General features: G+C 44.1%; 1 protein-coding gene across 1 annotated transcript in view; it reads left to right on the top strand.

Moving 5' to 3' along the window:
- The window catches only part of nav3 (neuron navigator 3), a 433,465-nt gene that overhangs the window by 342,950 nt on the left and 74,608 nt on the right, over positions 1-15,907 (top strand). Inside the window, 3 exon segments of the mRNA XM_073058755.1 lie at positions 5,608-5,660; positions 14,300-14,323; positions 15,795-15,872. Of these exon segments, the coding sequence (XP_072914856.1) occupies positions 5,608-5,660; positions 14,300-14,323; positions 15,795-15,872 (155 nt within the window).

Genomic DNA, 15,907 nt, shown 5'->3' with positions numbered 1-15,907 from the left:
TTCATCTGTTGCATTCTTTTGATTGACCGTAAATGAACAAAATCAGTGCAGACCCTTAATGTAGATAATGGACTACCTTCATACATTGCTATCAACAACAGTATTCTCCAGATCTTCATTTATATTGTAACATTCAAGATGATGTTGATACCTTCAAATTCTTTGTAGTTCCTAACTTGTTGAAGTAGTGAGGTCCTTTCATAGAAACATAGAAACACAGAAAACCTACAGCACAATACAAGCCCTTCGGCCCACAAAGCTGTGCCGAACATTTCCTTACCTTAGAAATTTCCTAGGCCCTCTATTTCTCTAAGCGCCATATACCTACCCAGAAGTCTCTTAAAATACCCTATCGTTCCCGCCTCAACCACCACCGCTGGCAGCCCATTCCACGCACTCACCACTCTCTGTGTAAAAAACTTACCCCTAACATCTCATCTGTATCTACTTCAAAGCACCTTAAAACTATGCCCTCTCATGCTAGCCATGTCGTGCTATGCCCTCTCGTGCTTGCACTGATCATGTGGGAAAAAGCCACATGATCAGCGTCTCTCATTATCTTATACACCTCTATCAGATCACCTCTCATCCTCCGTTGCTCCAAGGACAAAAGGCTGAGTTCACTCAACCTGTTCTCATAAGGCACGCTCCCCAATCCAGGCAACATCCTTGTAAATCTCCTCTGCACCCTTTCTATGGTTTCCACGTCTTTCCTGTAATGAGGTGACCAGAACTGAGCACAGTACTCCAAGAGGGGTCTGACCAGGGTTGTATATAGCTGCAACATTACTTCTCAGCTCTTAAACTCAATCCCATGATTGATGAAGGCCAATACACCATATGCCTTCTTAACCACAGAGTCAACCTGCGTAGCAGCTTTGAGTGTCCTATGGACTTGGACCCCAAGATCCCTCTGATCCTCCACACTGCCAAGAGTCTTGCCATTAATACTATATTCTGCCATTATATTCGACCTACCAAAATGAACCACCTCACACTTACCTAGGTTGAACTCCATCTGCCATTCTCAGCCCAGTTTTGCATCATATCAATGTCCCGCTGTAACCTCTGACAGGCTTTCATGAAGTACTATATCAAGTGGCTTGCTGAAATCCATAAACACTACACCTACGGCTCTACTTTCATCAGTATGTTTGGTCACATCCTCAAAAAATTCAATCAGACGCGTAAGGCACGACATGCCTTGACAAAGCCATACTGACTATTCCTAATCATATTATGCCTCTCCAAATGTTCATAAATCCTGCCTCTCAGGATCTTCTCCATCAACTTACCAACCACTGAAGTAAGACTCACTGGTCTATAATTTCCTGGGCTATCTCTACTCCCTTTCTTGAATAATGGAACAACATCCACAACCCCCCAATCCTCCCGTCCCCATGATGATGCAAGATCATCGCCAGAGGCTCAGCAATCTCCTCCCTCACCTCCCACAGTAGCCTTGGGTACATCTTGTCCGGTCTCAGTGACTTATCCAACTTGATGCTCTCCAAAAGCTCCAGCACATCCTCTTTCTTAATATCTACATGCTCAAGCTTTTCAGTCCGTTGTAAGTCATCTCTACAATCGCCAAGATCCTTTTCCATAGTGAATACTGAGGCAAAGTACTCATTAAGTACCTCTGTTATCTTCTCCAGTTCCATACACACTTTTCCACTGTCACACTTGATTAGTCCTATTCTCTCACATCTTATCCTCTTGCTCTTCACATACTTGTAGAATGCCTTGGGGTTTTCCTTAATTCTGTCCACCAAGGCCTTCTCATGGCCCCTTCTGGCTCTCCTAATTTCTTTCTTAAGCTCCTTCCTGCTAGCCTCATTACCTAGTTTTTTGAACCTTTCGTAAGCTTTTCTTTTCTTTTCTTTTTGACTAGACTTAAAGTAGCCTTTGTGCACCATGGTTCCTGTACCCTACCATCCTTTCCCTGTCTAATTGGAACGTTCCTATGTAGAACCCCACACAAATATCCCCTGAACATTTGCCACATTTCTTCCGTACATTTCTCTGAGAACATCTGGTCCCAATTTATGCTTCCAAGTTCCTGCCTGATAGCCTCATATTTCCCCTTACTCCAATTAAACGTTTCCCTAACATGTCTGTTCCTATCCCTCTCCAATGCTATGGTAAAGGAGATAGAATTGTGATCACAGTCTCCAAAATGCTCTCCCACTGAGAGATCTGACACCTGACCAGGTTCATTTCCCAATACCAAATCAAGTACATCCTCTCCTCTTGTAGACTTATCTACATACTGTGTCAAGAAACCTTCCTGAACACACCTAACAAAGTCCACTTTATCTAAACCCCTCACTCTAGGGAGATGCCAATCGATATTTGGGAAATTAAAATCTCCCACCACAACAACCCTGTTATTATTACTCCTTTCCAGAATCTGTCTCCCTATCTGCTCCTCGCTGTCCCTGTTACTTTTGGGTGGTCTATAAAAAACACCATGTAGAGTTATTGACCCCTTCCTATTCCTAACTTCCACCCACAGAGACTCTGTAGACAACACCTCCATGACTTCCTCCTTTTCTGCAGCCGTGACACTATCTCTGATCAACAGTGCCCCCCCCCCCCTTTTGCCTCCTTCCCTATCCTTTCAGAAACATCTAAAGCCTGGTACTCGAAGTAACCAATCCTGCCCCTGAACCATCCAAGTCTCTGTAATGGCCACAACATCATAGCTCCAAGTACTGATCCACGCTCTAAGCTCATCCGCTTTGTTCATAATACTCCTTGCATTAACATAGACATGTCTCAATGGCTGTTTCTGGCATTTTCACTCACAGCCGTTTCTGGCATATATAAGGAGTTTGAGTATCCCTTATCCAAAAACCTCTGAAATCTGAAATTTTTTTGAACACTGACATGATGTCACAAATGCAAAAGTTCACAAGGTGCCAGCAAGGTTCCCAGGCAATGTGCAGGTCTCTCCACACCACAGACAGTTGTGAGAAGTGCCCTCATATATGTAATGAAAAATACAGCACTACAGAAAGCAAAAAATGAAGAGCTTGATCGTGTATTGAGAGTTGATTCATCAGCCTCAGAGTAAATGTACGCCACTTATCAGTACGCTGATCAGGAAACAAGCAAAGATCTATCAGAACGAACTGGAAATTGAAGGTAATTGTGAATACTTGGTGGGCAGTTGCAGAAATTTAAGAAAAGGCATGGCATTAAATGTTTAACGATTTGTGATGATAGAGTGTCTGTTGATCACAAAGCAGCAGAGAAATTCATTGATGAGTCTGCCAAGATCATCGCTGATGCAATTATAACACGCTGTACAGTACATATGTGTGATGAGCAAGTGTAAGAAATTCAGAGTTGGAAATGATGGCAATCCCAAGCTATTTTATTACATATTCCGAAATCTGAAAAAATCCAAAATCCAAAACACTTCTGGCCCCAAACATACCGGGTACTCAGCTGTATAGACATGAGTCTTTTGAAAGGTAGAACCTACTGATCTGCTCTGCTTTCTCCTTATTGCTGTCCTTTCACTTTGATAATGCTAATATCAAACAACTGCCACCACAATGGTGTCACGTAAATGTAGTTGAAGGGCCCAGAATATTGTCCATCCCACAATCTCTTTGACCTTCTACTGTCAGGAAGGATGTACTTGTGTACTAGGACTGCCAGACTGGGTAACAGCTTCTTCCCTCAGGCTGTGAAACTAATGAATACCCTGCCAACACCGAGGTCTCGTCACTAGGAGAGTAATCTGTTTACTGTTTACCCGTACTGCTCACTTCAAATGCATTTTGAATTATATTTTACTAATCGATTTGTGGTAAGATTTTGTTTTATGCACTATGTGTGATGTCTGTACTGTGGTCTGGAAGAACGCACACAGACAGACATACACAGTCAGATGACAATAAACTTGAATGTGTAGAGTCAGGAATTGTGTTTGGGTTGTATTACATTCCTTCACGCATTCACTCTCCTCCACAGTATCCTTTGCCCAAATTTCCCCATTCCCCTGTACTCTGACCCCTTCATCAGACACTACTCTCTTTAACAAATCAGAAACTGCTGGAAACTTCAGCTGGTCAGGCAGCATCCACGGAGAGAGAAACAGTTAACATTTCGGATCTGTGACGTTTGTCAACTCTGATGAATGGTCACAGACTGAAAACTTGAAATGTTTCTTGTTTTTATAACATTCATTCAAGAGATGTGGGCATCACAGGCTGAGCCAGCATTTAATCTCCCCTCCTATTTGCCCTGAGAGTATTTAAAGCCAGAGAGAAAGATTTATTGGGAATTAACCAACAAGCAGACACAGCTGCAACTGTTCTCTCATTAAATGGTAGATCAGCATTGAAGGCGGCACAGTAGTGTAATGGTTAGTGCATCATTTTATAGTACCAGAAACCCAGGTTCATTTCCCGCCTTTCTCTGTGAAGGAATTTGTCCAATCTCCCTGTGCGGGTTTTCTCCGGCATTTCAGAGACATATGGTTTGGTGGGTTAATTGGTCACATGGGTGTAAATTGGGCAGTGTGGGCTCATAGGGCGAGAAGAGCCTGTTACGGTGCTGTATCTCTAAAATAAAATAAAAAATAAAATAAAGAGGCTGCAGAGGCTAGAATCAAACAATGAACCTGCTGGAGGCACAGCGCATCGAGCAGATGAGAGGAAAGGAGTCATTGGCATTTTGGGTCAAAACTCTGTAGCAGGACTGAGATTGGAGAGGTGAAATGGTCTATATAAAGAGGAGTGGAGAGTAGGGCGACAGGAGGTAATTGGTGGACCAGGGCAGAGTGTAAGATGACAGGCAGGTGTATCAAGTAGGGGACAGAGAGGAGGTTGTGGGCTTTAGAGACAGTGACAGATGGAGGCAATCAAAGAGTGAGAGGACAGAGGAAAAATGGGAAAAAAAATGTTCCATCTGCTCAACTCACTGAGCTCGTCCAGCAGATTCTTTCTTGCTTCAAGAGATTGATTAGCCAACCCCTGTTATTTATCTAACCAACTGTTCCCTGCAATTCAGTTTGAATATGATAGAACAGTACAGCGCAGGAACAGGCCCTTCAGCCCACAATGTTGTGCTGAACCTATTAAATCAGTATTCACATGGCTAACTAAACTAATCCCTTCTGACTACACAATGTCCAAATCCTACCGTTTTCCACATTTCATGTGCCTATCTAAACATCTCTTAAAAGTCTCTAATGTTTCGACCTGTGCCACCACCCTGGGTACCTCCTACTCTGTGTAAAAAAAATAGCTGATCACAGACCCTTTATAATTACCCCCTCTCACCTTAAATACACTGCCTCTGGTATTCAACATTTCAGCCCTTGGGAAAAGATATCGTTTGTATATTCTACTTACGCTTCACATAATCCTGTAAACCTCTGTCAGCTATCCCCCCAGCTTCCGAGACTCCAGAGAAAACAGTCCAAGTTTGTCAAAACTCTCATTATGGCACGTGCCCTCTAATCCAGCTAACATCCTGGTAATACTTGTTTGTACCCCCTCCAAAGCCTCGACATCCTTCTGATATTCCTGATCTGTGTTGTGAATTGGTAACTCTACGGTAAGTGGCATCTCTCCTTGTGTTTTGCAGTCCATGGATCGTCTCTATCTCTGGTTTCAAGCACATCATCTCTTTACTCCACTGTAAGTACCACCACCAATGTTCAGTGTCTTGGACCAGAGTTGTGAACTTTCACTGTGAAACCACACACTCGCCCAGAGGAGTAACTGGATAATAAATACCCAGTAACTGGATAATAAATACCCAGTAACTGGATAACAATTCAATGCTCCATTGTCTACCAGCTGAAGACTGACATGGAGAGGATGTTTCCAATAGTGGGAGAGTCTAGGACCAGAGGACACAGATAGAGTGGATGTGGAGAGGATGTTTCCTATAGTGGGGGAGTCTAGGACCAGAGGACACAGATAGAGTGGATGTGGAGAAGATGTTTCCTATAGTGGGAGAGTCTAGGACCAGAGGACACAGATAGAGTGGATGTGGAGAGAATGTTTCCAATAGTGGGAGAGTCTAGGACCAGAGAACACAGATAGAGTGAATGTGGAGAAGATGTTTCCTATAGTGGGAGAGTCTAGGACCAGAGGACACAGATAGAGTGGATGTAGAGAGAATGTTTCCAATAGTGGGAAAGTCTAGGACCAGAGGGCACAGATAGAGTGAATGTGGAGAGGATGTTTCCTATAGTGGGAGAGTCTAGGACCTGAGGGCACAGATGGAGTGGATGTGGAGAGGATGTTTCCAATAGTGGGAGAGTCTAGGACCAGAGGGCACAGATAGAGTGAATGTGGAGGGGATATTTCGTATATTGGGAGAGTCTAGGACCAGGAGGCACAGATAGTGTGAATGTGGAGAGGATGTTTCCTATTCTGGGGGAGCCTAGGACCAGAGGACACAGATAGAGTGGATGTGGAGAGGATGTTTCCTATAGTGGGGGAGCCTAGGACCAGAGGACACAGATAGAGTGGATGTGGGGAGGATGTTTCCTATAGTGGGGGAGACTAGGACCAGAGGACACAGATAGAGTGGATGTGGGGAGGATGTTTCCTATAGTGGGAGAGTCTAGGACCAGGAGGCACAGATAGTGTGAATGTGGAGAGGATGTTTCCAATAGTGGGAGAGTCGAGGACCAGTGGGCACAGATAGAGTGGATGTGGAGAGAATGTTTCCAATAGTGGGAGAGTCTAGGACCAGAGGGCACAGACAGAGTGAATGTGGACATGATTTTTCCTATAGTGGGGGGAGTCGAGGACCAGAGGACACAGATAGAGAGGATGTGGAGAGGATGCTTCCTATAGTGGGAGAGTCTAGGACCTGAGGGCACAGAGTGGATGTGGAGAGGATGTTTCCTTTAGTAGGAGAGTCTAGGACCAGGGGGCACAGACAGAGTGGATGTGGAGAGGATGTTTTCTATAGTGGGAGAGTCTAGGACTAGGGGGCACAGACTGAGCGGATGTGGAGAAGATGTTTCCTATAGTGGGGGAGTCGAGGACCAGAGGACACAGATAGAGTGAATGTGGAGAGGATGTTTCCTATAGTGGGAGAGTCGAGGACCAGAGGGCACAGATAGAGTGGATGTGGAGAGGATGTTTCCTATAGTGGGAGAGTCTAGGATCAGAGGACACAGATAGAGTGGATGTGGAGAGGATGTTTCCTATAGTGGGAGAGTCTAGGATCAGAGGACACAGACAGAGTGGATGTGGAGAGGATGTTTCCTGTATTGGGAGAGTCTAGGACCAGAGGACACAGACAGAGTGTATGTGGAGAGGATGTTTCCTATAGTGGGGGAGTCTAGGACCAGAGGGTACAGACAGAGTGGATGTGGAGAGGATGTTTTCTATAGTGGGAGAGTCTAGGACCAGAGGGCACAGACAGAGTGAATGTGGAGAGAATGTTTCCAATAGTGGGAGTGTCTAGGACCAGAGGGCACAGACAGAGTGAATGTGGACATGATTTTTCCTATAGTGGGGGGAGTTGAGGACCAGAGGACACAGATAGAGAGGATGTGGAGAGGATGCTTCCTATAGTGGGAGAGTCTAGGACCTGAGGGCACAGAGTGGATGTGGAGAGGATGTTTCCTTTAGTAGGAGAGTCTAGGACCAGGGGGCACAGACAGAGTGGATGTGGAGAGGATGTTTTCTATAGTGGGAGAGTCTAGGACTAGGGGGCACAGACTGAGCGGATGTGGAGAAGATGTTTCCTATAGTGGGGGAGTCGAGGACCAGAGGACACAGATAGAGTGAATGTGGAGAGGATGTTTCCTATAGTGGGAGAGTCGAGGACCAGAGGGCACAGATAGAGTGGATGTGGAGAGGATGTTTCCTATAGTGGGAGAGTCTAGGATCAGAGGACACAGATAGAGTGGATGTGGAGAGGATGTTTCCTATAGTGGGAGAGTCTAGGATCAGAGGACACAGACAGAGTGGATGTGGAGAGGATGTTTCCTATAGTGGAAGAGTCTAGGATCAGAGGACACAGACAGAGTGGATGTGGAGAGGATGTTTCCTTTAGTAGGAGAGTCTAGGACCAGGGGGCACAGACAGAGTGGATGTGGAGAGGATGTTTTCTATAGTGGGAGAGTCTAGGACTAGGGGGCACAGACTGAGCGGATGTGGAGAAGATGTTTCCTATAGTGGGGGAGTCGAGGACCAGAGGACACAGATAGAGTGAATGTGGAGAGGATGTTTCCTATAGTGGGAGAGTCGAGGACCAGAGGGCACAGATAGAGTGGATGTGGAGAGGATGTTTCCTATAGTGGGAGAGTCTAGGATCAGAGGACACAGATAGAGTGGATGTGGAGAGGATGTTTCCTATAGTGGGAGAGTCTAGGATCAGAGGACACAGACAGAGTGGATGTGGAGAGGATGTTTCCTGTATTGGGAGAGTCTAGGACCAGAGGACACAGACAGAGTGTATGTGGAGAGGATGTTTCCTATAGTGGGGGAGTCGAGGACCAGAGGGTACAGACAGAGTGGATGTGGAGAGGATGTTTTCTATAGTGGGAGAGTCTAGGACCAGAGGGCACAGACAGAGTGAATGTGGAGAGAATGTTTCCAATAGTGGGAGTGTCTAGGACCAGAGGGCACAGACAGAGTGAATGTGGACATGATTTTTCCTATAGTGGGGGGAGTCGAGGACCAGAGGACACAGATAGAGAGGATGTGGAGAGGATGCTTCCTATAGTGGGAGAGTCTAGGACCTGAGGGCACAGAGTGGATGTGGAGAGGATGTTTCCTTTAGTAGGAGAGTCTAGGACCAGGGGGCACAGACAGAGTGGATGTGGAGAGGATGTTTTCTATAGTGGGAGAGTCGAGGACCAGAGGACACAGATAGAGTGAATGTGGAGAGGATGTTTCCTATAGTGGGAGAGTCGAGGACCAGAGGGCACAGATAGAGTGGATGTGGAGAGGATGTTTCCTATAGTGGGAGAGTCTAGGATCAGAGGACACAGATAGAGTGGATGTGGAGAGGATGTTTCCTATAGTGGGAGAGTCTAGGATCAGAGGACACAGACAGAGTGGATGTGGAGAGGATGTTTCCTATAGTGGAAGAGTCTAGGATCAGAGGACACAGACAGAGTGGATGTGGAGAGGATGTTTCCTATAGTGGGAGAGTCGAGGACCAGAGGGCACAGATAGAGTGAATGTGGAGAGGATGTTTCCTATAGTGGGAGAGTCTAGGACCAGGGGGCACAGACAGAGTGGATGTGGAGAGGATGTTTCCTATAGATGGAGAGTCTAGGACCAGGGGGCACAGATAGAGTGAATGTGGAGAGGATGTTTCCTGTAGTGGGAGAGTCTAGGACCAGATGACACAGATAGAGTGGATGTGGAGAGGATGTTTCCTATAGTGGGAGAGTCTAGGACCAGAGGGCACAGATAGAGTGAATATGGAGAGGATGTTTCCTGTAGTGGGAGAGTCTAGGACCAGTGGGCACAGATAGAGTGGATGTAGAGAGGATGTTTCCAATAGTGGGAGAGTCTAGGACCAGAGGGCACAGACAGAGTGAATGTGGACAGGGTTTGAGAGGGATAATAAACTAGTCTTGATTGAATTGCCGAGCAGACTCATTGGGCTGAATTCTGCTGTTATATCTTATGGATGAGTCAGGCCACTGCTGGAAGTGGTGGGTGGACGAGAGTTCCCAGATCCAAAATCAGTGTTAAAAGCATGTTGAAAGCAAACTTATATGTCACCAGATACCACCCTGAGATTTTTTTTCCTGCAGGCATTCACAGCAAAACAAAGAAATACATTAAAATCAATGAAAAACTACATAGAAACAAATACTGACACATAACCGATGTGCCAAGGAAGATGTTCTGTGCAAGTACACAAAAAAAACAAATAATACATAACAAATAATAAGGAAGCAAATAAAGAAAGAAAGAAATGGTTGAATAAATGAAAAAATACATAATACTGAACTGGTTTCTTCCAGGGTGCCAAACTCGTCATCATACTCCCAGTTACCATGGTATTTCTTTAAGCAGAATTTCTTTTATCAGCACTGACTCAGCTAGTGAGCTGGAAGGGTCATAAGAGTGAACTGTAAAAATCTACAACAAAGAATATCAAACTACTCAGGAAACAGATCTAGTTAAAGAGCAGAGAAAGTTGAAAGTTTAGCAACTTCTGGTAAAATCAGTGGAATTTCTCTGTAGAAATTGTTTTTTCTTTGTTATTGTCTCTTTTACCAAGGTACAGTGAAAATCCTGTCTTGCATTCTGAATAATTCATTATATACAGTGTACAGTACAAAGAAAAGCAACATCAGAAAGTAAAGCATTACAGAGAAAGTACAGTGCAGGTAGACAATAAGGTGCAAAGCCAAACGAGGTGGACCGTGAAGTCAAGAGTCCATTTTATCATATTAAGGAACCATTCAATACAATGTTCCCTCTAATTTTTTTACAGCGGTGCAGACCAACGATTGCTCTGAGTAGGAAATTTTTACACAGCCTGAAAACTGCGCGGCACTTTAAATGTGTATATAAAAGGAAATTCCAGCTGCGCGGCACAAAGGCTATGGGCGCGGGAGCATTTCAGTTACTGTGCGGCCACACACCCGCACAGCTTGACAAAGCACTGCCTCAAGTAGGGCAATCACTTGGGTTGAGTATGATCTTATCCTAAGCAGTAATCTATTAGTGGATCTTCAGGTGGCTGATCAAGGCACCATGAGATTAAATCAGGTCCGTTAGTATAAATTCCCTTAATGGAGAAAACCTGTGTGTGACTTTGTTTAACGTGGGAGGCAGCCACCGCATGGTCCTTGACAGATCAGGGTCAGAGTCCAGTGGCATATAGTCTGATAAAAGCGGGATAGAAACTGTCCTTTAGCCTGTTGCTCAATGCTTTCAAGCTTGGCGAGTGGATACAGTTACTGAGATTTACAGGATGAGGTTTCCTTCTTGGCTTTGCTGCCAGCTGCACCTCCCAACAGTGACCTTAAGTCAGCTACAGGATAGTTACACATAAAATTTTTAAAAATTGTATAGGTATATGGACAGGAACGGAATGGATGGTTATGGGCTGAGTGCAGGTCGGTGGGACTAGGTGAGAGTAAGCACTCGGCACGGACTAGAAGGGCTGAAATGGCCTGTTTCCATGTTGTAATTGTTCTACGGTTATATGGTTATATTATTATGCACATGAAGGCAAGTGTGAGTCACTTAAGGCTGAATAGGCACCAGGTTTATTTGAGAGGGAGTTTATTTAATCAATGCTGCTTAAAAGGCTATTTTCAAGATTCAGGTTTCAAGTCCATTTATTATCAAAGAATGCATAAATAATACAACCTTGAGACTTGGTTGTTCCCAGGTAGCCACAAAGCTAGAAACCCAAAATAACCCAATTTAAAGAAAAAAAAAGAATAAAAATAAAAATAAAAGACCAACACTCAATGCGCAAGAGAAAGAAGACAAAAATACAAGGCACGGAAACAATTGAAGCAAACGACCAAAAGTGAGTCCTCAGATCCAAACCCCAAAGCTGCCCAGAGCAAGCCCAAAGCCTCGCTTATCAGATCAGTGGGCACAGAGCACAGCAGCCAGGGCAGTCTTCATAGCCTCAGTGCCGTGGAGATGACCACCTCAGTGAACGAGCGAAATTGGCTCTCATCCTGACTGACACCCTTGTCTTTTCAGTCTGTCTAGGCTGGCGTTTAATTTGACCCAATTATCTTAATTTCTTAATCCCAGGATTGTTCCATCATTTTTCCTAAATTGCTAGTAGGAACGAACTGAAAGATCACATGGAGTTGGTGTTCAAAATAACAGGCAATTTATTAAAAAGTGGTGTGCACCAGGAGACCAGTCAAAGCCGATCTACCTGAGCATGAATTTGGTTCAGGTTTCACATTCTCAGTTGTGGAGATTTCCAGCAAATCATTCATTTTGACAACGAAATGGTGGCTACAAGAAGACTTAATTCAGTAACAGACTAGGTCCTGATTACAGAATAAAATGATTATCCACAGGTCTAACAGAAATCCAAAAATGGGTGCATTCTATAACATAATTAGTGAAGTTCTGAAACTCGGGCATCATTGCTGCTGCATTCTATGTCTCTGCTTTTGTCTGCAGTTCCCTGTTACCACATTAACACAGTCCACATCTCTGTTTATTAGTTCGTAACCCTCACTATTCTTCACCTACAATATTTTTTCAAGGTTCAAAATTCAAAGTAAATTTATTATCAAAGTGCATATATGTCACCATATACAAACCTGAGATTCACTTTCCTACAGGCATTTACAGTAGAACAAAGAAATACCATAGAATCAATGAAAAATTACACACAAAGACTGACACACAAATAATATGCGAAAGAAGCAAGCTGTGCATAAATAAATAAATACATAAACAAACTAACTAACTAATAATTCTGAGAACATGAGTTGTAGAATCCCTGAAAGTCAATGTGTGGGCTGTGTAATCAGTTCAACTTTGAGGTGAGTGAAGTTATCCAGGCTGGATCAGGAGCCTGGTGGCTGTAGGGTAATAACTGTTCCTGAAACTGGTCTTGTGTAGAGCTAAGCATTCCTCATGTGTGATCAGACCAAACTAAATGTGATGTCAAAAATCTCAAGACAAGATCACAACGATGACTTGCAATTGTTTGTGAATACTATAGAACATTCCTGGGAACTTTAAACTGATTTATCATCCCTCGCAACCCTATTCCTCTACTTTCTCCACATAACCTTTGACACCCCTTGCTACTCAAGTACCTAAACTGACCATCCTCTGTGTGAAGAAGTTGCCTTTCAGTTCCTTTTTCAGTTTTTCCTTTCTAGATTGTGGTTCCACAACCCTGAGAAAAGATTCTGTGTCCTCACTCTCTCTGTGCCACTTATGGTGGGTTAGTATCCTCAATCCACACACTTGTTTCTCTGACTGCTGAACACACTTCTCAGTCAAAAGGAAACTGTCTGTCTCAGTTGCAAGGTTTTCAGCTGGCACCCTCCGTAGCCCAGATCCCCAAAACTACTTCCTGACACCGTCTCCCTCCTCCAAATGCTCTCTGTCTGCCTCCCTCTCAATCTTGCTCTCAATCTCTCTCTCTCTCACTGTCTCTCTGCCTTTCTCTCTCACTGCCCTTCTCTCCCTCTCCCTCTGCTTCTCACTTACACCCCTCTCTCTATCCTCCTCTCCCTCTCCTCCCTTTCACCCACATCTCTCTCTCACTCTCTCTCTTTCCATTGCTCTCTCATTCTTTCTCCTTCCATCTCTCCCTTTCTCTCTTTCCCTCCTCCCTTTCTCTCTCTCATCTTTCAATCCCTTTCTTCCATATCACTCATACTCTCTCTCTCTCCTTCCCTTTCGCTTTCTTTCTGTTTTTTCCTCTCACTCTTTCAGCATCTCTTATTCCCTGTCTCTTTTCCCATCTCTCTAATACTTTTGTCAGGGAATCATGTTCCCTTGGGTTTATTGGTGGTGGAGATGAGACGAATGCATCCAATTCCATGCGACTGACAGCTTGGGTCCCTCCAGGATACTCTAATTTCCATGGTTACAGCCCGTGTGATCCCACTGATGGGACTTTATGTCCTCTTGGCTACATGGGAGCCTTAAAATGAATTATACCAGAGAGCCAAATTTAGCTAAGCTGGTTGCCAAGTGTTGGTAAAGCCGATTGGATAGGGGATTGAGCAAACAAAAGCCTAGGCCATGGATTTGAATGTAGGCCATCTGGATAAGGAATTCAATACTCAATCACCATGGCAACAGGGGAAGTCAGTCAGGTTTAAGTTCCAGCCAGTGGGCTACAGGTTTGATACCTCAGTTATCTACAGATATATGAATCTTACAGACAGAACAAGATGGAACATGAAACTGTACAGCAAAGTGCAGGCCCTTCAGCCCATGATGTTGTGCTGATTTTTTAACCTGCTCTAAGATCAACCAAACCCTTCCATCCCACAGAGTCCTCCATTTTCTATCATCCTTGTGCCCAAGAGTCTCTGAAATGTCCCTGATGTATCAGTGTTATCTCCACCCAGGGCAGCTCATTCCATGCACCGCCACTCACTTTACCCCGTTTCATCCGGGTGCTCCGGTTTCCTCCCACTTTCCAAAGACATGCAGGTTAGTGAGTTGTGAGCATGCTATATAGGAGCTGGGTAGCTCATCAAGTCTTGTTCAATTTGCATTGGTATACATTTGTCTCAACATTGCTTCAACATCAAGTTTTCTTGTACACAAGGTCCAATTATTGCTGCTGGTTTAACTAAAGTTTTTTTTATTTTCCTTTGTTTCAGGCTGAAGAAAAAGCACATTCAGAGGTGAGTGTTGAAGTACTGGGCAGATGCAATCTTCAAAAGCTGCTTGTTATCTGTCCATTTGTATGTTTGTATTGGATCTGGCGTTTATTCCCCATCCCAAAATTCCCCGGAAAGAAAAGGTTTGCAAGGACACAAGGGCTTTGTGAAGAGTAGGAAGAGCAAAGTTCATAGTTCAAAACATATAAATATAGAACACTACAGCACAGTACAAGGCCTTCAGCCCATGAAGTCTAACATACTCTGAGATCAGTCTAACCCTTCCCTTCCCCACAGCCCTCCATTTTTCTGTTACCCATGTGCCTATCTAAGAGTCTCTTAAGTGTCCTTAATGTATATGCCTTTACCACCTCACCTGGCAGGGAGTTCCTCACACCTACTGCTCTGTGTAAAAAAAACTGCCTTTGACATCCCCCTATACTTTACTCCAATCATCTTAAAAATATACCCTCTTGTATTAGTGATTTCTGCTTTGGGAAAAAGTCTCTGGCTGCCCACTCTATATATGGTTCTTATCATCTTGTATATTTCCATCAAGTCACCTCTCAACTTCTTTGCTCTAAAGAGAAAAGCCCCAGCTCGCTCAACCTATGAGATATGCTCTATAGTCCAGGCAGCGTTCTGGTAAAACTCTTCTGCACCCTCTGTAAAGTTTCCACATCCTTCATATCATGAGGTGACCAGAACTGAATATAATACTCCAAGTGTGGTCTAATGAGAGTTTTATAGAGCTGCAACAATACCGTGTGGTTCTTTAACTCATTCCCCCGACTAATGAAAGTCAAAACACGTTATGCCTTCTCAACGACCCTTTCAACTTGCACGACTACTTTGAGTGATCTGTGGATTTTTCCTCAAAATCCCTCTGTTCCACCACACTGCTAAGAATCCTGCCATTAACACTGTATTCTATCTTCAAATTCAACAGCACAATAGCATAGTAGTAGCAAAATGCTTTTGCAGTACCTGTAACCTGGGTTCAATTCCCACCGCTACCTGTAAGGAGTTTGTACGTTCTCCCCGTGACTACGTGGGTTTTCTCCAGGTGCTCCAGTTTCCTCCCACTGTCCAAAGTCATACTGGTTGGTAGGTTAATTGGTCATTGTAAATTGCCATGTGATTAGGCTAGGATTAAATTGGGAGATTGCTGGGTGGTGTGGCTCGAAGGCCCAAAGCTGCATCTCAATAAAACAAAAACTTTCCAAGTGAATCACTCAACAGATTTGTTTCTGTCATGTATGGTTTGCGATGTTTGAACGTGTTCATGTAATGAATGTACATCACAAATACAAGGGTGGACAACCTCTGGGAAATGGTGAGCCTAAAGGATGTTGAAAAGAATCAGAGATATGAGGACTTGCAGGTCAAACCTTGACTTCACCAACTTAACATGATGGAGTGGAATTACTGACTGAAGTCCATCAGAACTTTATGATGCCTTCTTAAACATATGTTTTCTTCTGCCCAACAACAGCAAATTCGAAAACTTCGAAGGGAACTGGATACTTCCCAGGAGAAGGTTGCTACTCTCACCTCCCAACTCTCGGCCAACGTAAGTTCACTGTCTGTCCCATCTGGATGCTAAAG

The sequence above is a fragment of the Hemitrygon akajei genome, chromosome 10 (genome assembly GCF_048418815.1).
Source record: "Hemitrygon akajei chromosome 10, sHemAka1.3, whole genome shotgun sequence".
Taxonomy (NCBI): Eukaryota; Metazoa; Chordata; class Chondrichthyes; order Myliobatiformes; family Dasyatidae; genus Hemitrygon; species Hemitrygon akajei.
This window is presented reverse-complemented; position numbering and strand designations above follow the sequence as displayed.